Below are 21,323 nucleotides of genomic sequence, written 5' to 3'. Positions count from 1 at the left end.
ATGTGAATGGTGTACTTTACGATACTCAAAGAAAAGTTAAAATTGATCTTTTAGTTGGCTAGTTTAAGAAATTGATGAGAACATAGGAATAAATTATTATAACTGCGAAATGTTTCTTTAAAATGTAGTTAAATTTGATGATGATCATTACAGTTTGTTTTCTAAAAAATTAAAAATCAGGAAAAAGCCTGGAAAATAAATATGGCTAGATGTAATTATATAATGCCATAAGGATATACATTCTTACTATGAAGATTTAAGAATTTTAGAATTTAATTTTGAGAAATCTCTTTTCCTCATCAAGGTGGAAAGGAGGGTCCCAGTCATTCTCTTTACCCGCAGTAGTTGTTACATAAAGTCACTGCAAACACTTAGTGACGGATGAGCCATAACTTTCAGGGGAAATACAGAATTAGGTTCCTTCAGACCTCAGGTCAGAACGTTGTCATGAGCCCATTAACAAAAGTCCCGTGTTAGTCCTGTAATTGTTGATTCATTAACAGCGAAGTCAGCCAACAGCACTATGATAAAAATCGGAAAATAGACTAGGAGAAAGACACTGTTTACAGTAGAAGAGCTGAAACAAGCTATTAATAATTTAGAATTTTTCCCCTGGGTGAAAATGGTAAAGGAAAAACAGTTTTTATCCAGTGCCTTTTTACTAGTAAAAACCCTCACCTGAGGACATGCTGAGAGAGAGGGAGAGAGGGAGATATGAGTGGGAGAGAGAAACATTAATCGGTTACCTTTCTGTATGGCCATGACCATGATCAAACCCTAAAACATGTGCCCTGACTGGGAATGGAACTGGCAACCTTATGGTGCACAGGACGGCATTCAACCAACTAAGCAACACTATTGGGATGTCCAGTTCCTTTTTATTTTATTTTATTTAAAAAAATATATTCCATTGATTTTTTTTTTTTTTTTTTTTTTAAATATATTTTATTGATATTTTATAGAGAGGAGGAAGGGAGAGAGATAGAGAGCTAGAAACGTCGATGAGAGAGAAACATCGACCAGCTGCCTCTTGCACACCCCCTACCGGGGATGTGCCCGCAACCAATGTATATGCCCTTGACCGGAATCGAACCTGGGACCTTTCAGTCCACAGACCGACGCTCTACCACTGAGCCAAACCGGTTTCGGCGATTTTTTTTTTTTTTTTTTTTTTTTTTTTTTTACAGAGAGGAAGGGAGAGGTATAGAGAGAAACATCGATGAGAGAAACATCGATCAGCTGCCTCCTGCACACTCCATCCTGGGATGTGCCCGCAAGCAAGGTACATGCTCTTGACTGGAATCAAACCTGGGACCCTTCAGTCCACTGGCTGACGCTCTATCCACTGAGCCAAACCGGTTAGGGCTGAAGATTTTTTTAACAGTTATCAAGACTTTGCCACATCTTAAAATTTAAATTTTATTTCTTGTTTCATTTAGTTTTAGAAATAACATTTTAAGTAAAATGTTAAAGCACTGCTGTATGTATGTTGAGTAAAATCATTGGGCATTGTCTGTTATAGCTGGGAAGCCATTGGTTCCAATTTTGCCAGCCGTTCTACAGTTTCCTCGTCTGAACCAGGAGTCTCAACTGGTACATTACTTCTTCTATCACCATCTTTTATTTTGATATAGAATGTTCTGTAGTTATAATGAGATTATAATATATAGAGAATCCCAAGCTAATCTAGGTTCATAACCTCACCTTGTATCTTATGTTGTAATAATGTTTTCATCCCTCGGCCAAAAGAAATACCCAGCAGTTCACTTATTGTATAGTTGGTGTCCTAGTAACTTAGTAGGCATTTTTTTTTCTTTTTCCATGTTTTATTGAGATATGATTGACATGTACCATTGCATTAGTAGGAGGAATGCAAGGTAAAGTGGTACATATGTACATTGTGAACTGATTACCATAAGCGTTTTATTTTTGCATAGACACAGTTTCTAATGGTATGTGTGCACTTGGGCACTGCACAGCTGCTCAAACCTGGGACCAGGTTAGATTTCTTGCATCACATTGATTCCTGCATGGGAACTGATTCTTATAGCAATTTCCTAAAACCCAGCTTCACATGGGTATGCTGTCATTGAAAGAAATAACGTGAGATCTGACCTTGACTTAGTTTTCTCAGTGTCTGACATGTTGGGTGACACTGTACTTGGCTCAGATGTAAAATATCTGCAGAAGCCCAAAGTGCTATTCGGGGAACCATGGCAGTAACATAGTACCTGCTCTGCCAGGATGAATCGAAGCTCTGGAATTGGTCATCTAGATCAGCGCTCAGTGGACCCTCAGCACCTTTGGAGGACAGTTCTTTCAGTGCATGGCACTGCTCTTCCGAGCAGACATTGAGAAAAAGGCTAAATGTTCCACTTGTCCCGGTTTTGTATTTTACTCTAGTTTTCAGTTGTTGGTCTTTTTTCTCTGCATCTGGATTTCCCTCCCTTTTTTAAATACAGAGTTAATTATTAACATTTCCAGCTTTTGGGAAATTTAAAAAAATATGGTCAGACCTGTCATTCCTCACATTACTAAAAACATTAAAAATATCTTTCTTCCTTTAAAGAGAATTTTTATTTTATTTTTAATTGATTTATTTTTGAGAGAAATGATTTGTTCCACTTACCCATTCACTCACTGGTTGCTTCCTATATGTGTCCTGACTGGAGATTGAACCTGAAACCTAGGCATGTTGGGACAATCCTTTAAAAAACTGAGGTACCTGGCCAGGGCCATAAATATCTTTCACAGGTTATTTAGTATCTCATCCTGTGGTTACCCTATGCTTTGGACAAAAAGATCACTATTTTAAAAAATATATATATTTTATTGATTTTTAATAGAGAGAAAGGGAGAGAGATAGAGAGCTAAAAACATCGATGAGAAGAGAAACATCGACCAGCTGCCTCTTGCACACCCCCTACTGGGGATGTGCTCGCAACCAAGGTACCTGCCCTTGACTGGAATCGAACCTGGGACTTTTCAGTCCACAGACCGACACTCTATCCACTTGGCCAAACCGGCTTCGGCCAGATCACTATTTTTGAGCATTTTGATTATGTATAGCAAGTATGTCAAACTCACAGGTCACGGGCGCATGCGGCCCACCTTGAATATTTTTGCAGCCCAGCCAATATAACAGTATAGAAGAAATGTTTTAATAAAAATTTTATGATTTAATTTTTATAATATCCTGTTATAAATAAGAGGCCCAGTGCATGAAATTCATGCACTCGGGGATCCTTCTGCCCGGCCTCTGCCCTCTTGCAGTCTGCGCCCTCAGGGGATGTCCAACTGACTTGGAGAGCGGGCCTAAGCCAGCAGTTGGACATCCTTAGTGCTGCCGCAGAGGCAGGAAAGGCTCCCGCCATTGCCATGTGCTCTGCCAGCTGTGAGCTTGCTTTCTTGCTGAGTGGCACTCCCCCTGTGGGAGGCCACTCCTGCATTGAGCATCTGCCCCCTGGTTTTCAGTCTGCTGTTTGGTCAATTTGCATATTAGTCTTTTATTATATAGGACTAGAGGCCCGGTGTACAAATTTGTGCACCAGCGGGGTCCCTTGGCCTGGCCTGCAGGATCAAGCTGAAACCGGCTCTCCGACATCCCCTGAGGGGTCCTGGATTACGAGAGGGCGCAGGCCAGGCTAAGGAACCCCACGGATGCACAATTGGAGCCAGGGAGAGATGTGGGGGTTGGCCAGCAGGAGGGCTTTAGGGTGTGTCTGGCCCGTCTCACCCAGTCCCAATCAGCCATACCCTAGCAGCAAGCTAAACTATCAGTCTAAGTGTGTGCCCCCTGGTGGTCAGTGCATGTCATAGTGATTGGTCAACCAGCTGACTGCCCCCTTATGGTCAGTGCATGTCATAGCAAGCAGTTGAGTAACCTTAGCATATCATTAGCATATTATACTTTGGTTGAACAGATGAATGGACACTTAGCATATTAGGCTTTCATTATATAGGATTATTAATGAACTAACGACTGATTACTATAATGTTACATTCATTTGCCTTAAGTGTCTTATGCGCAGGCACACCATTTTTCTCTCCACTAATACCAGCAGCGAATATTTAAGCAGCCAGTTGCCACATCATTAGTCTTATACTGACTTGTTTGGTGTGCACAACAGGAAATATTTTTCTTTCAGGAAACAAGTAAATATGTTTACTTGCGTTATACTTATTAATTTGTGCAGTTATTCAGTATCTGGTAAATTAATGTTCAAGAAAAAATATTTTTATTAAAATGTTCTATTATGTTAACGACTACTCATTTATTTTAGCCCTTTGTATTCAGCATGTCTCTATAGAAATAAACCTACGTTTCTATGAAAATTGAAGCTTTTGCTTTTTTTGCAGCCCAAACTTAAATCTTGTTTATTTGGTTCATGTTAGCCTTTGAGTTTGACATGCCTGATGTACAGCATTACTTTAGTAAAGGTTTTTTTTTTTTTTTTTTTAAATATATTTTATTGAATTTTTACAGAGAGGAAGGGAGAGAGATAGAGAGCTAGAAACGTCGATGAGAGAGAAACATCGACCAGCTGCCTCTTGCACACCCCCCCACCGGGGATGCGCCCGCAACCAAGGTACATGCCCTTGACCAGAATCGACCCCGGGACATTTCAGTGCGCAGACTGACGCTCTACCACTGAGCCAAACCAGTTTCGGCTAATAAAGGTTTTTATATACAAATCATTGTTTACATTTAAGTTACTTTCTGAGATTGGATTCCCAGAAGTGTAATTCTGGGAACAACTTTTCCTAGGTTCTTGAGATAAATTGTCAAACCTAAAAATCTTTCTATTTACAATATGAATATTTAACTTCATAGTCATCAGTACTGTTGAAGTCTTTTCAAATTCTTGCAATGTGAAAGTAGTCTTTAATCAAATTTAGTTTTTATTCATTTGATTATTGTGGTGTTCTCACATATATGTGAGACTTTATACAAACTTTATGCTGTTTGTAACTTGCTGTTGCCTTTGGTTTCTCTTATAATAGTGTTCTGCCTCCATGATGATGAGAGAAAGTGACGTTGACCAAAGTGGACCACTGCAGTCTCTGCAGGCGAGTTAACTTATAAAACGCAACGTTGCCAAAGTTACATTTGTGCATGTGGACATGGCGTATAATTTTATGTTATTTTTTACACTGTCAGTTTTCAAATTACTTGTATTTACCAGATATACTCATTGGCTGAACCTGCTGTCTTTTGTGTAAATGCTCCATGTTGTCTATAAGATTAGGTAAATAGTCTTTTTCATTAAGCTAATTTTGCAAATACACAAGCATCACCTGATCCACACGTTGTCATTGGTGGTTACAGCTGCACTCACAGCTCTGCTGCCTAAAACCAAGCAGGACAAATAAATCCGTGCTGTGGTGACTTGGGCATTATCACCGTAGATGATAGGATCATTGGCAGTCAGCAATTGCATCATATAACTTACAAGTGATCACTTTCTTGTTCTTTTCCCACTGGAAAAAATATGTTTAAACTTTTTCAAGGACAGTTATTACCAAGTATAAACTGCAAATAAACACCATCACTGTATTTCCTCCAGAGTAAGTTGCCATCTATGTATATATTTGGTTTGAGAGAGAGAGGAAAGGAAAGAAGAGAAACGTCACTTGGCTGCCTCCTCCTACTGGAGATCGAGCCAGAAACCGGGGCATGTGCCCTATCTGGGAATCATCCCTGACCTGGTGGCAACACTGAACCACTAAGCCACGTTAGCCCATATGTTTTTAGAAATCTGTTGTAATCTTACAGTCATGGGAAAGGTCTCACAGTCTTCCAAAGTAAAATTTTAATCTTTATTTCTGTAATTACTTTCTTACTACACTCACTACAGCTGTCTTGAAATTAAAATGTTGTCAATATCTTGTGTTTTTTGGTTGCTAGATGATTCCTTTAAATAAACTGTTACACTGTTTACAGTTTTTCCTCCTTTAATTTCATACTAATCTTTGAATTAAATAATTCTCATTAACATCAGCTTCAGGTTTGATGACTGATTTATACTGTACCCAGTAATTTTTTCTAGTGTTAAAGGTTCAATTAAAGTTTTAGAATCAGGATTTTCCCATGTGTTTTAAGGTTAATTAGCATGGTGCCTCCTTTAGAGGTACCTTTTGTCAGTGGTGGCTTGTTACATGTCTAGAGAGAAAGGAGGGAGATAGAAATGACAAGTGTTTTTCAAAGGGCAAACCTAACTTCCAGTTTTGGAGCATTTTCCCATCAAACTCTTAACATACTTACTGGTCTTTTATTCTAGTCCTTTTCCTTGGAAAGTGGAGAAGAGACCATTTTTCCAGCTGTTACTCCTACACAGATGGAGAGAACAACCTGGGACCCTCAGGTAAAACCTGTGAAGAACATTGATTTTCTAACTGAGTGTGTTTTCCTGTGGTTCTTTACAGTCTTTAGAGTTTTCACAGGCAGAGGTTGGTGAGATAATGCGTACCCCTCCCTGGGCTTAAGAATAGGAGAAACGAGAGGCTTCTGACCTGTGTTTGGTCTTGAGCCCTCTGTGTCACTAGTGGCCTAACAGGAGGCCGTGAAGGGCTGTGAAGTGCAGTTAATGACAGCTCTTCAGAGCCGGGACCGAAGCGCCCACACAAGGGCCCATAGCCCAGCACTGGGGCACTGGGGAGCCACACCCCGCCTGGCCTCCAGCTGATGACTCCTACACCCAGCGACTCCAGGAGAGGAGGGAGCCGCAGGCACAGAGAACAAGGCCTCTGTGCAGTGGAGACTGCCTTCGCCCAGCACAGCAGACTTTGTACATTGGAATGTGTGTTTTTAAAATTCAGAGTAATGTTGCCAACAAAAGTCCTGGGACATTTTAGATTTGGTTTTCCTTACAAATGTGTGACTTAGAATATTCATTTTTAACTAAGAATATTCATTTGCCTCATGGTCATTTTGTTCATTTGTCAGTTAGGAATAAATATGTCCTCTAGGTACATTTCTTTGGCACGATTAGCCTTCTTACTACCCTGTTTCCCCGAAAATAAGGCAGTGTCTTATATTAATTTTAAAAAAAATATATTTTATTGATTTTGTTCAGAGAGGAAGGGAGAGAGATAGAGAGCTAGAAACATCGATGAGAGAGAGTCATCGATCAGTTGCCTCTTGCACACCCCCTACTGGGGACATGCCTGCAACCAAGGTACATGCCCTTGACCGGAATCGAACCTGGTACCCTTCAGTCCCCAAGCCGACTCTCTATTCATTGAGCCAAACTGGTTTCGGCTTATATTAATTTTTTCTCCCAAAGTTGCACAAGGTCTTATTTTCAGGAGATGTCTTATCTTTCCGTGTGGTAGGTCTTATTTTCGGAGGATGTCTTATTTTCGGGGAAACACGGTAGTACTTTTCCAGTTCTGGGGAGGCTCGGGCTGGTGTGACAACACCAGCGCCCTCCGGGGGGCAGCAGAGAAGGCTGCAGCCTGAGAGCCTGCTGCCTCTGTTGGGGTCACATCAGGCCTTTGCTCTCAAGCAGGGGATAAAATCTTTGGGAGGCAGATCCTCGGAGTGAAGCCTGATTATTTACAAAACTTCAGGAAAAGCGCTCCCTGTGTCCCTTCCCCTTCTGTTGTCGTATTTCTTGCTGCCCCCTCTGCCAAGCTTGGTGTGAGGATTCACGGGCACCAATGAAGCAAAGGGCCTGTCCTCGGGTGCTCCAGCAGAGCTGGTTCCGGTAGCAGAAACTGGCCGCAGTGACCAGCACGTCTTCAGTGGGACGTCCTGCAGTGGGCGGTGAAGGGCAGAGAGAGGGGCAGCCGTGTGCTCCTGGCTCAGTTAGCTCATTAGGAGTGCACTTCTGTGTCATAATAAAATTCACACTTGTTGCTGTTGAACTGGAACCCAGTTAAATCAGTGCACTTCAGTTACCTTTAGCAAGTCGTAGGATAAGAGCATAAGTTCCTTCGTCCTTATTTACATTAATAATATTAATAGAGCCCTAACTGCGGACACAAGGGTCCCAGGTTCTATTCCGGTCAAGGGCATGTACCTTGGTTGCAGGCACATCCCCAGTAGGGGGTATGCAGGAGGCAGCTGTTTCTCATCGATGTTTCTATTGTAGCTCGCTCTCTCCCTTCCTCTCTGTAAAAAAATCAATAAAATATTAAAAAAAAAAAAATATTAACAGAAAGCTGACTTAGGTATAATTACATTGTGAAACATTTGTACCCATTGTTACTAACTTCCCTGTAGCCTGTTGAGTTCCAGGGGCATCAAGTGCAGGGATCTGCGACCAGTGCTGTGATGGTCCGAGGGCACTGCCTGCCGCTGGAGTGTAGCCAGCTCCCTGGTCACCCCGAGCACAACAGCTCCACGGCCGACACCTGTGCTTGGGCAACCAAGCTGCCTCGCACTCGTGTGCAAGTTGACTACTTGCAGGTAAAAAGGTTTTTGTTTTTATTATTTTATAATTTTTATTGTTGAAAGTATTACATATGCTCTCCTTTTTCCTCTAGCCCTCCCCCCCTCGCCCCATGAGAAAACTTTTTATACTAGTTGCATCTCCCAAAATCATTTCCGGTATGTCAGTGCTAAATTTTATAAAGGGAGCGTGTTTAAATCTTTGTACAGTTGTAAATTGAAAAGGAATTCAGTAAATTGACAAGAAACATAACATCTCAAATCAAACTAAATAGGGCAAAGCATTTTATGTGGAAGATTTATTGCTTTTGTAGGATTAGGAATTTAAAAGATCACTTTTCACTTCAGAGAAGACTGGGAATTTATGACAGTAGCGTACAGGCAGGTTACATTTGTTTAGCATAGGGGTGTCGAACTCAATCAGAGAAGGGGCCAAAATCTAAAATCCAGCCTAAATCGCGGGCCCAATTGGTTTACTGAACAGTCATAAACTGTCATTGTGATGGAAACGCAGCGGAGTGCAGTGATGACAGCGCAGTGCGGGCCACATTGCAAGGCCTGGCGGGCTGGATTTGGCCCGCGGGCCTTGTGTTTGACACATGTGGTTTAGCAGCTGGTAGATTTTTTTTCCTTCTATTTCCCCCCCAAGTATGACACCAAGTCCCTCGCATTGCTACCACGTAGAAGTCATGCCTGGGTGTATTTGAGCAGTGTCTGTTAAGAAGATGTTTAAATTTCCTTTTTATTAACCACTACACATGTACAGAATAAGCACAGGAATGATCTCAGAGCGAATCCATCCTTAGGAAACGGCAGGACCAGCCTCCAGCAGTCCCCTCTCCGTTTTGCTTTTAAAGTTGTATATAAGTAGCAAGCAGTCTTGAAATCCATCGCTGCTGTTGCCTGTGGGTGAGGTTACTCGTTCTCTGGGCTGGTGCGTGGGCCATTGTATGCCCCCAGCTCATCTATGCCTCTGATGGCTCATGCTGCTGCGAACATCCATGTGGTGTCGTGAACACATGCCCACAAGGCATCTTCTGTTAGTCACACGATCCAGAAGCAGGATTTCCTGTCTCACTTCTAGGGGACAAGGCCTCCTGCTTCCCTGAGATTGCAGAACTGGTGGGTGGGCGCCCCCAGCTGACGGTCAGTGAGAGGGGAGGCGATGGGGACTAGGAGCGGGCCAGGCACACCAAGTCCTGCCTGTGAGGGTAACAGTGTGGGGTTGTCCCTGAAGGGGCGTCAGCACAAAGTCCCGAGACTTGATTTACATGCCGTGGGGGATCTGGTGGGTGGGCAGGGGGAGCAGGGAGCCCGAGTGACAGCGACTTGAAGTGCAGGTTGTATCAGGAAGCGTGCAGAGGACTTGACAGGGACACAGGTATCATTCGGAGGAGAAGTGGATGCTGCTGGATTGGATGTGGAGGGTGGGGGGGAAGACAGGGAGAGAGACTCCTGATTCTGAAGGTGGGGGACCAAGGTGGTTCCCAGGTGAGTAAGGGAAGGGATGTCGGTCAGCTCTGGCTGCTGCACAGAGGGCCACAGCCCGCGCGTTTTACATAAATTTATTGCTCACATTTCTGAGGCTGAAGTCCAAGCTCCAGGTTCTGGCTAATTTGGTTTTCTCTTGAGTTCTTCTGGCTCGTAGGTGGCTGCCCACTCTGTGCACTCACACGACCATTCCTTGTGTGTGTGGATGGGAGCGGGGAGCGGGCGTGTGGGAGGGGGTAGAGGAGGCACTCATTCTCTCCTATCAGGGCCTCTCACTTAGCTTGCGAGTTCATTTAGCTTTTTACCTTTTATAGGCCCTATTTCCAAATACAGGCACATGCACTTGGCTTCCACATGAATTTGGGGGCCATACATCAGCCATGTTAGATTTTAAGATGATTGATCTCTGGAAGCGACAACAAAATTAAAGACTCCTAAAGAAGATGACTATTGAGTTCTGTGACATATCCAAAAAGGTCACTCATTTGGGAGCGGTACCTTGAAGTTTAGGGCACTGAGGACATCATGGGAGCTGCTCAGTCCTTGGTCTTCCTGCTCCGGACAGGCCGTCTCGGCCTGAGCCCCTCAGGCTGGACATGGATCCTCAGAACAAACCCCATGACCCAGTCAGTTCAAGTCAGAGTCTGTCATGTTTCAAGGAAACCCAACAGGTTTTAGGTTCTGTAGTTCACTTTCAAGTGTTGTTTTTAAGTAACAAATAGTATATTAGTAAGTACTAAGTACATGGTCTTAGTGACAATCGTTTCACTTGGACAGGAGACAGGAATGAAATGAAAAGAATACATGTGTGCTAATCCTCAGAAACGGGCCTTCTGCCTGATAGGTATGGCTCATAGTTGAACGTTGGCCTATGAACCAAGAGGTCTCTGATCGATTCCCAATCAGGACACATTGGGGGGAAGGGGATGTGCAGGAGGTAGCCAATCCATGATTTCCTCTCATCGATCTTCCTCTCTCTTCTTCTCTGAAATCAATACAAATATATTAAAAAATAAATAAATGAATTGTTTTCTCGGGGCCAATGGAAGAAATGCCAAATCACTCATCAGGTCGAATCGCCTCTAGGGCAGTTTGCCGCTCTGTTGACTAATGAGTTTGCTGACCATTGCTAAGGCATTACCCTTACCCAGACGTTTTGACTTCAGGTTAAAGACATTAGTACATAGCTAAAATGTTTTTTAAGTGTTTTTCCCTAAGGCAGTGGTCGGCAAACCCATTAGTCAACTGAGTGGCAAACCTCGGCTGGCTGCAGTTTGCCGGCCACTGCTCTAGGGCACGTGGGAGAGACCATAGCCCGTGGGCCTGTGGAATTGTGCAGCCGGCACCCTCTGGCTTGTCTCCTTCCAAACCAGCCACTCTTACAGATTCGTGGTTTTGGGTCAGTTGGGCTCTTTGCGATCACAGTGTTACCTGTTTGGATACCATAAGAAAGTCAACGAAGGTTTCCTGCAGATAGCGTCTGAGTTTGGCACTGTAGGCTCCGCTGAGGGCCCAGCACCCACGGCAGCACGTGCGTGTTCAGGAGCAGTGAGCGCCAGCTGTGCTGGAGCGGGTGCCAGCAAGCCAGGCTGGCCCAGGCACCGCGAAGTGTGCTGTGTTGCTTCCCACCGCGGGCCTGAGGTCTGCATACAGTGTGTTCCATTCTCGTGGTAGATGCAGAGCTTCTAGAAAAACCGTGTAATAATGCATGTCTCAGAGCAGAACTAGTAATCCACAGTTTCAGGGTTCCCAGCCCTTGGGGCCTTTATCACTGGGCCCTGGTCTGGCTGATTTGGGTGAGTTTCTCCTGCCCTGTCCTGCGGGAGAGTCTGCCCACTGCACTCCATCCGCATGGTGTGGCCGAGGCGGCGTCACCGTGGATCCCTGGCTCGCTCAGCCTGGGAGTGCAGCCAGGCCTCCGGTCTGCAGCCTTGTTTCTCTCTGGACAGGTGCCCCCGCCAGCACAGGAGGGCTCAGCACCAAGCCCCGCCTCCGCTCTCTCTCTGCGCTCACAAGATGAGGCCTTCCTGCTAGAAGTCCCCGAGGGGGCCCTGCAAGCAAGACCTTCACCAGGTGGCCTTCCCTTCCTCCGCCTGCACAGTTGTTCTAGAAGCTCATGTCTGTCTGCCGTGAAAGGAAGCTTTCTGTTTGAGAGATGGCTACCTGCTAAGAACACGTTGGACCAGATCCCATGCCGTCCTGAAGCCGTCCCCGCCTGCCTGCCTGCCTGCCTCGGGGCTCTCCTGTGGCAGGTGGCTCTCTCCTTCCTCTGGCGCTGGTTCCTCTCAGCTCCTGGGCACCCAGAACCCCAGCATAACCCAGAGTCCGCCCTCTGCAGGAGTGTCTGGTCTGCGCCATCAGTTACCCGCATGACGGGCTTCCCTCCTCTGCTCTGGGGTCCTGGCAGGCTCAGCCAGCGCTCCAGCTGCTGCTGCCCTGGCGTGCCGGCCTGGTTCCCGCACCCCGACCTCCCTGAGAGTGGCGCTCGCTTCTCGATAACCCTGCTTTCCGCAGGACCTCCCCACCTGTCCTCTCCCGTGATCTCCGTGCATCTTCCTAGTCCTGAAGTTCTGGGTGAGGCGGCGGCATGGGCTGACTTTGTCGGGGGTGGATATGAAAAAGCGTTGCAATGTGCCTGGGTGTTTGGAGCAGGTTTCGTGGGTGTGGCTGGTAGAGCAAACAGTGCAGAGGAGTCACCTGAGACGGAGGAGTCACCTGAGACAGGGTGATGGGTGTCTCCATAGTCGCACCAGGAGCCGCTGCATTTCCCCGGCCTTACCTTCTCCATCGTGTTGCTTGATTGCTTATTGAAAGAGTACCGCTTTTCTAGCTTCCCAAGTGAACTCCAGTTTATTTCCAAAAAACAGAAACCTCCCAGGAGGCACATTGTTATCAAACAGGAAAAGGCGCCATCTGGTAAAACTTAAGCTTATATGTTCTCACCATTCGTTTATTCACATCACTGCCTTCTACCTTTTCAGCGCTCTACCTGTTATTACACTCATCCAAAATTTGCCAAAACTCGTATCACATACCAATAGATCAAACTAAAGCTAAAAATCTTTCCCCTTACGGTCAACATATTAATTAGTGAGTGTAATAAATATGTAAAGGAAGTTACAGTGACAAGGATAAACGAACCCCAAACTTCAGTCTCTGGAGAAGGAATGTAAAGTTGAGGACAGTCTCTCTGGGTTTTCATCCTGAGTGCCAGTTGGTCTTGTTACCTTTGGGCCTCGATTATCTCGTCCGTGAAATGGGTGATGATTCCCCTCTTGACTGAAAGTTCTCTGAAAAAGTCGGTGCCATGTAAATAGAATGTACTAATTGGGGGGAAATAGTTTGCTGAAGGGAAAAAGAAAAAGTTTCAAGTTCATCAACCTTAAAATAGTTTTAGTCTTTTCTTAAAATATGTTTTTAAGATATATTTTTATTGATTTCAGACAAGAAGGGAGAGAGGACAGAAACACCAATGATGAGAGAAAAATCATAGCTCAGCTGCCTCCTGCTCGCCCACACCGGGGCTAGAACTCACAGCCTGGGCATGGTCCCTGGCTGGGAATAGACCCTGGGCCATAGGTCCGTGCTCAGCCACTGAGCTATACCTGCCAGGCTCAGAGTCTTTTAATTCATCTTTGAAGTCTTTCCTTGAGACTAAAACCATTAGAATTTTATTTTAAAAAGAAATAAATGATTTTGAAAAGGCACGTTAAAGTATTTTTTTCTGTTTTGTGTAGATACCCACAATTTTTTAGAGCCTCAACAATGATTTAATACACTTCTAAATAATTGGCTTTTTTCCAGGGATGGGAAGATTCAGTTCCCTGGAGGACCAGCACCTTCCAAGGCTTCCTTTAGTCAGTGGAGCCCTCGCTGCCCTCGCTACTGTGCCCCCAGCTGCTGGGCCACCTGACCGTGACCCTGGGGCCTGTGCCGCCCGGGGCTGGCAGCCGCCTCCTGGATCTCCCCCGTTCAGCCTGTGTGAGGAGCCAGCCGTCCTTCCTCCCAGCTCCGGGCCCGAGGACCAGAGTGAAACCCTTTTGTGTCAGGTGTCCATGGAAGCGCCCCCAGGGGGTGTCTCACTTCTCCATCGAATGTCTGCTCACAGCAGGTGGCTGAAATACCAAAGCACGCCCCCGTGTGCCTTGCCGACTCCAAGCCCAGCGGAGGCGAGTGGCACGGATGGCTGCCCTGCCACGGCCATGGGGATGTGTCTTGGTGACGCAGGTGAGAGACGCAGCGATGCCGGGGCCGGCTCCTCGGGCCCCACGCCTCTGCAGAGGGTGAGGGGCGAGCTCCGGCAGCGGCAGCAGCAGGGCGCGGGTGCCCGGGACCTTGTTTGCCGCAGGAAAGCGCTGTCTGTGCGGCTGCAGTCTGCATCCAAGGCCGAGGACGTTCGGGATGTGTGGGAAGAGTCTGCCTGTGCCACCGGCTCACAGGTGAGGACGTGTCCTAGTGCTCCCAGTAGGCCTGGTCTGAATTTCAACAGAGAAAGGATTTACTCTTGGAGCTGATGGCTATGTGTGTTTTTTTAAAGGATGAATTGTGGAATGGAGAGAGTCAGTTTATATTTATTTATTTTTTAAATATATTTTATTGATTTTCCACAGAAAAGAAGGGAGAGGGATAGAGAGCTAGAAACGATGAGAGAGAAACATGGACCAGCTGCCTCCTGCACACCCCCTACCGGGGATGTGCCCACAACCAAGGTACATGCCCTTGACCAGAATTAAACCTGGGACTTCTCAGTCTGCAGACCGACGCTCTATCCACTGAACCAAACCGGTTTTGGCAAGGCTTTATGTTTTTGAGTTTTCTATAACATCTGCTTTGATTTAAGGTCTTTCCTAGTAGTTGTGAGTGTTAAGAGAAATTCCACATTGGGAAGCATCTGGTGCAACATTTAGCCAGATGCTATCTCTCCAGAGGGAGAGAGAGATAGAAACATTAATGATGAGAGATAATCATTGATTGGCTGCCTCCTGCAACCCTACCCCCCAACTGGGGATCCAAGCCCACAACCTGGGCATATGCCCTGACCAGGAATCGAACCGGTGACCTCTTGGTTCCTGGGTCGATGCTCAACCGCTGAGCTACACCCGCCTGGGCCACAGTGGTTCTTAACCATTGATCCGACTGTTCCACGCCACCCGCAGTACTGCCATACTATGACTTTATTTTTCTCAGCTCCATTCATTGATCAGATTATCATTGAGGTAAAGGTACATCTCACACACGTGAGCAATTTTTTTTTTTAAGATATCTTTATTGATGGAAGAGAGAGGGAGAGGGAGAGGGAGATAGACACATACATGATGATAGATATCTGTCAGCTGCCCCCTGCATGCCCGCTACTGGGGACTGAGCCTGAAACCTGGGCATGTGCCTGCCTGTTCAGGAATCATGACCTCCTGGTTCATGGGTCAAAGCTCAACCACTGAGCCACACTAGCCAAGCAGCAATTTTTACAATCGTAGCAAAGATAGTGATCCACTCACATCTACTAACTTTTTCTCCCAAAAACTATTTAAAACTTAGCGAGGGGCCTACAAGAAAAGTTAGTCCTGTCGAAACTGGTTTGGCTCAGTGGATAGAGCGTCGGCCTGCGGACTGAAAGGTCCTAGGTTTGATTCCGGTCAAGGGCATGTACATTGGTTGCGGGCACATCCCCAGTGGGGGGTGTGCAGGAGACAGCTGGTCGATGTTTCTCTCTCATCGATGTTTCTAGCTCTCTATCTCTCTCCCTTCCTCTCTGTAAAAAATCAATATTAAAAAAAAAAAAAAGTCCCATTAGTAACAGTACCTCCCATGGCCATTCTCCCCATTACTGGTTTCTCATTTAAACTTAGGAAATTATTTTCAAGGTTTCTGGAAAAATTTAAAAATTGCTTATTTTCTTGAACATGTCTATAGGAAATAACTTACTCACTAGTAATCAGCATTTTTAGTTGTTGTATTAACCTGAGTGACTCCCGTTGCAGGAGATAAACGTCTCTGAGCTGTGCTTCCCCAGTGGGCGGGAGATGTGGTCTGCTCTCCTTCCCCGAAGGCGGACCCGCGTGCCCGCCTCCTTCCGGTCTCCCGCGCACTACAAGCAGGTCTTCACCGCCTGTCTCGTGGGTACGGCTGTGCTGTCTGTGTTCTGTGCGGGGTGGGCGGTGTGCCCCGGTTTCTGCCGTGTGAGCTTTCGTGGCAAACTCTCCTCGGAGTGTGTTTTCACCCATATTTACTCCCGAGCGTGACAGTAACTTAGTATCAGATCCAGATTGTTTTAAAAATGGGAAAAGTATTCTGTGTTTTAAGTTATAGTTTTTTATTTTCTCTTAAACTCTGAGTGTTACAGGTGGTTCTGTTAGGAGGGAGTTTAAGTCTGATGCCTGATTGGATGCTCGTTCTACTGTCCATGGGCAAGCCGTGCCCTTAAGCTCAGTGTTAGCTTATAGTTCTCTGCTCACAGGCTCTTTCCAGGTTAACAAGCAGCGCCATGGGATGCAGACATGCCATTGTTTTGTGATTAATTTCCACCTTGCTTTTCGTAGAACATCTGAACATACTGCTGTGCGGGTTGGCACAGAGGCTGCACAAAGCTCTTTCTGCAGTCGACATATCATTTTACACGTCGTCACACGGAGAGGGAGGGAGCACTGTGGGAAACAGTGTGCCGTCCTGCCGCCATCAGCGGCCCGCGAAGCTCGTCATGGTGAAGAAGGAGGGTCCCAACAAGGTCTCGCTCCCTCTTCCCTCCTGTTGTCAAGAACATTGTCTCCTTAAAGGTGCAGGAGCCTCTACTTGGGCTTTAGTAACTAACCCAAACGATAGTAGCATCGAAGGATGATCTGTGCTCAGGGATACAAAACTATGAATGAAGGCCCACCTTCAGATCGCTTAGGAACTGAAAGCTCAGTGGTGGGTGGAGAGGGACGGAAGGAAGGTTACACCGTGGCAGGTAAGGCAGGAGGAACACGCACAGCCCCAGGGAGAGCCTGAAGGTCAGGAGGAAGGGACTCCCCAGGGCAGAGGACAGAACACACCCCGACTTGTTTATTTTGCTAAATACGCACAGCAATGGGAGACAGTGAAATGTCTGTGTCAGTGTGTGGTGCGTTCTCTTTATAGGACCCAACTCGAACAGTAACAAGTTTTCCTCCCTTGTCTGCATGCTGAGCATGTAAACTTGGTTTAAATATAGTTGTCAAAACTGAGAGTTCATAAACAATATTAGAACCATGGAATAAAATGTTATGGAGCCACTAATTTTTAAAATATTATTTGATGACATAGTTGTCATACTAGTAGTATGTTGTTGGTATAATGGTTAGGTCTGAATTTTATTTTAAAGAGCAGAGCAATCTATACACGTGTATCGTGTGCACATGTGCAGATCATTGAGCGGGAAAGGCTGTGAGAAAGGCGCCAAGTGCTCCCACATCTGCAGCTGCTTGGTCAGCTCACAGGCTGGCTGTCGGTAGTGATCACTTTATTTTTTTAATTTTTTAAATATATTTTATTGATTTTTTACAGAGAGGAAGACAGAGGGATAGAGAGTCAGAAACATCGATGAGAGAGAGACATCAATCAGCTGCCTCTTGCACACCCCCTACTGGGGATGTGCCCAAAACCAAGGTCCATGCCTTTCACCGGAATCGAACCTGGGACCTTTCAGTCTGCAGGCTGATGCTCTGTCCACTGAGCCAAACCGGTTTTGGCAGCCCTGATCACTTTAAATCAGAAAAAAAGTACATTGTATTTTTCAAACAAACTTATATTCTCAGAATAATGTAACATGTAACTTTTTGATAAGGGAAAAAACAAGTGGAAAACTAGCTGGTTTTAAATTTTAATTTATTATTTAAACTAATGAAAAGATTGAGTTGTGTGATGACTAACATATTGAAGTGCATTAATGCCAAACACTTTGTGAGGAGCCTCAGCAAGCATAGTACGAGCCCTGGCCAGGTTGCTCATTGGTTAGGTCGTCGTCCCAATTTGCCAAGGCTGCAAGTTCCATACTGGGTCAGGGCACCTGCAGGAAGCAACCAGTGAGTGCATAAATAGGTGGAAGATAAGTTGACAGTTCTCTCTCTTTCTCCCTCCCTTCCTCCTTCCTTCCCTCCCTCTCTCCTCCTCCCTCTCCTCAAATCAATAATTTTTTAAAAAAGGACTTTCCTTTTTAAAAAAAACAGTATAAAGTAGAAACATTTTTTCTTACTGAATTGTATTATCTTCTCCTTAGGGTCGTCTCTTTTATACCTGTGATGCACCCAGAGCTGACAGGTGTAACTTTTTTAAGTGGTTTGAAGAAGCGACCCCAGGACACATCACACAGGAGGACTCTGCACCCGCCCTGGTGCTCAGTGACGTGAAGAGCATTGGCTTGTACCTCCGGAGCCAGAGCATCGCCCTCTACGAGGAGTGCCAGCTTTCTGTGAGGTGTGTGCTCATAGCAAACAGCGTCTCTAACAGAGAGCGGTCCCCTAGGTTCCGAGGGAGGCTGAGGAGATAAGGTGCCTAAAAGCACATCTCGTGCTTCCTGCTGAGGGGAACAGTGCCCTAACGCCATGCTGGCCCCTCTCTGCATCCAGCGATACCAGGTAACTGCAGGCATGTTATTTTTCTAATCGTTCTTATACATAGTCCCAATCCCAAGGGAAACTCTGCTGAAGCAGCCACAGCGTGGCTTTGATGAGGGCAGGGTTGGCCATAGGTGGTGGCCTGCCACAGCCCATGTAGGTAGCAAGTGCTGCGTTTGGAAACATGTTTCATAGCACCAGGACTGCCCAAAAGGGAGCTATTATATACTGAGCATGTGCATGATAATTTAGTAATGTTAACGGAAGAAAAAACCCACTGAAACCTGTAAAGAATTTTAGTGAGTTTATTTGAGCCAAACTGTCGACATATGCTGGGAAGCAGAACCTCAATGGGTTGAGATAATGCTCTGGAGAATGGCGGGTTACATTTCTATATTTATACACTGAAATCAAAGGAAGGGGACGTAGGTGAGTTACATGACATTCATTGGTGATAGATTAGGGAGGTGGGACAGAGCAAAGTGGGGAAACCTCTGGGATAGGGTAAAAGGTGAAATGATGAACATGAGCTTCTTTTACAGAGATGGATACAGGATACTCTAACGTAAATAACAGTTGACAATTAACTTGATAACAATAACAACGAGGGAATGTCTCGAGGCCATTTGTTGTGCCCTGAAAGTTCCAGGGTAAAAAGGAAGTTACAAGTTACCCAGACATCTCACAGATGTGTTATCTTAGAGGCAAAAAGGCAAATGGGCTCTGGAAAGAAGATCAAAGTTGATCTTTGTCAGGTGAAATATCGGTCTAGGACATGACTACCCACTACAACCTGTTTGTAGTTAGATATTTTATTTTCAAACCATCTTTTGTGGTTATTTTAGATCTCTGAGTTTGCAAGACTGCCACGCAGGCCTCCCCTGAGCTTGTCAGGTTAGCATGTGGCTCTTTTCTTTCACAGTAAGAACAGAGTGCACTGGAGCTCCCATGTGCTGGGCACTCTGCTAAGCACTTTGAGTGTCTAGCAGTCCTCATACTCACCTCTAAGCTGGGAATCAGGGGCTGACTTGTTATTTCCATTTGACAGTCACACGCTCCTTACGCTGAGATGCCTTTTCTATCTCAGTCTCTTGTAAAACAGGAGGGCTGCTGCCGCCTTCCTTTGACACAGCATGTTTTTATTTGTATGTATGTCTGAAAGAACGTGAGCATACATACATCCTGGTTCTTAGCTTACTGTATTTTAAAACAGTTGTGCTTTCAGGTTTCAGTTATAAAATAAATTAGTCCTGGGGGTGTCATGTCCAGCATGCTGACTATGGTTAGCAATACTGTATACAGTCTGTTTAAAAGTTGCTAAGAGGGTAAATCTTAAAAGTTCTCATCACAAGAAAAAATGTAACTACACATGTTATGTAGACTTACCACAGTAGTCTTGTCACTGTCTATAAGAATTGCGCTGTACCCCTGAAGCTAATATGAAATATGTGCCAGTTATATTTCAATCAACAAAAAATTTGTACCTTAATATTCAAATTCATTTTTGTTTTTTTTACTCATTTTGCAGAAAAGGATTTGATTTTCAAAGAAAACAGTGTGGCAAACTAAAGAAGTTTATGACCGTAAATCCTGACTTGTATAATGAACCTAAAAGCAAACTGTATCTCAAGCTGAGTCGGAAGGAAAGTTCTTCAACTTATAGCAAAGGTAGGCTGGTTTGATCGTGTCAATGCCTCAGGCTCTGTACACTCTCTATATTTATCTTTCAAATTTTGTTACTTTTACTTAATTAACCAAGAACCGTTAATTTCCCGCAGAGCAGCGGAAGTGACTGGAAGGGATTAAAGTCCTGTTCCTTTTAGGAGCAGGACTAGGGTGCTTAGTGCAGTCCCTTCCGCAGTGAGCCACCTCCGCTGTCAGTGGACATGCCCCCCACCCCACCGCCACACACAGCTGGTTCACCTGAATCCCAACCTGTGGCTCCTCAAAATGTCTCTTAAGCGCATGTAGCCGAGTAATTGGGTGTTGTACATTCTGATTTAACAGAAATGTTTATATGCAGTGAAATATAAAACCAGTTTTTGATTGTATTGCTACCTTTAAACAATGTATGTTTCCTAAATAATTGGAATATAACTCAGAAATCCAAATTTGTCCTGGAAAACTAAAACAGTCAAAAAGTACAAAATCACAAATATTTATAACTATAATAAAAATTAATATTTAGTTATATAATTTATTATCTGCATACTCATAATAAACATTATATCTTAATCTTAGTTATGCTAATAACAACTTTTAGCAAAGGTGATCTATTTTAAATAGCTGTAATTTCCTCATATTTCATTATGTTATATGTATCTCAACATTTATTTTCAAGCAAAGAAACAGACTAATTCACTTCATGATAAGCACAGATCAGGAAATCAGAATTATAACCTCATATTTCATTTCTAAAGGAAACAGACGGGGCATATTTTAAAAAATCAATTTATATAACCGATGCTACTCCAATAAAATGAATAAAAAGGGAAATGGAAAAAGCTTATGTAGTTTTTTATATAAGCCTAATTTGAACACACTTAAAAAAGAAACAGACAACAAGCTTGCCTGGCCAGGTAGCTCAGTTGGTTGAGCATCAGCCCATGCACTGCCTCAATTCCAGGTCAGGACACATGCCCAGGTTGTGGGTTCGATCCCCAATGCCCAGTGGTGGGTTGTGTACAGAAGGCAAAACCAATAGGTGTTTCTCTCTCACACTGATTTATCTCTCTCTCTAAAATTAATTATATTTTTAAGACATGAGTAGCTTTAAAAAGTAAAATATTTCTATCCTCAAAAGAGATTTATTCAAATAGGAGTTTAAATAATGGGCTTGTTAAAAAAAACAAAGGCAGAAAAAGAAT

The 21,323-nt window shown here is 44.6% G+C and overlaps 1 protein-coding gene across 1 annotated transcript in view; it reads left to right on the top strand.

Moving 5' to 3' along the window:
- The first annotated feature begins 6,001 nt into the window (after positions 1-6,001).
- The window catches only part of ZGRF1 (zinc finger GRF-type containing 1), a 43,938-nt gene continuing 28,616 nt past the window's right edge, over positions 6,002-21,323 (top strand). The window contains exons 1-8 of the mRNA XM_045586023.1: positions 6,002-6,365; positions 8,228-8,413; positions 11,836-11,959; positions 13,691-14,325; positions 15,868-16,006; positions 16,426-16,610; positions 18,120-18,316; positions 19,985-20,124. Coding sequence (XP_045441979.1) covers positions 6,339-6,365; positions 8,228-8,413; positions 11,836-11,959; positions 13,691-14,325; positions 15,868-16,006; positions 16,426-16,610; positions 18,120-18,316; positions 19,985-20,124 — 1,633 coding nt within the window. The 5' untranslated portion in view covers positions 6,002-6,338. The remainder of the gene's footprint in view (positions 6,366-8,227; positions 8,414-11,835; positions 11,960-13,690; positions 14,326-15,867; positions 16,007-16,425; positions 16,611-18,119; positions 18,317-19,984; positions 20,125-21,323) is intronic.

The sequence above is a fragment of the Pipistrellus kuhlii genome, unplaced genomic scaffold, assembly GCF_014108245.1.
Source record: "Pipistrellus kuhlii isolate mPipKuh1 unplaced genomic scaffold, mPipKuh1.p scaffold_m20_p_21, whole genome shotgun sequence".
NCBI classification, from domain to species: domain Eukaryota; kingdom Metazoa; phylum Chordata; class Mammalia; order Chiroptera; family Vespertilionidae; genus Pipistrellus; species Pipistrellus kuhlii.
The sequence above is the reverse complement of the archived record's forward strand: the minus strand, read 5'-3'. Positions and strand labels throughout refer to the sequence as shown.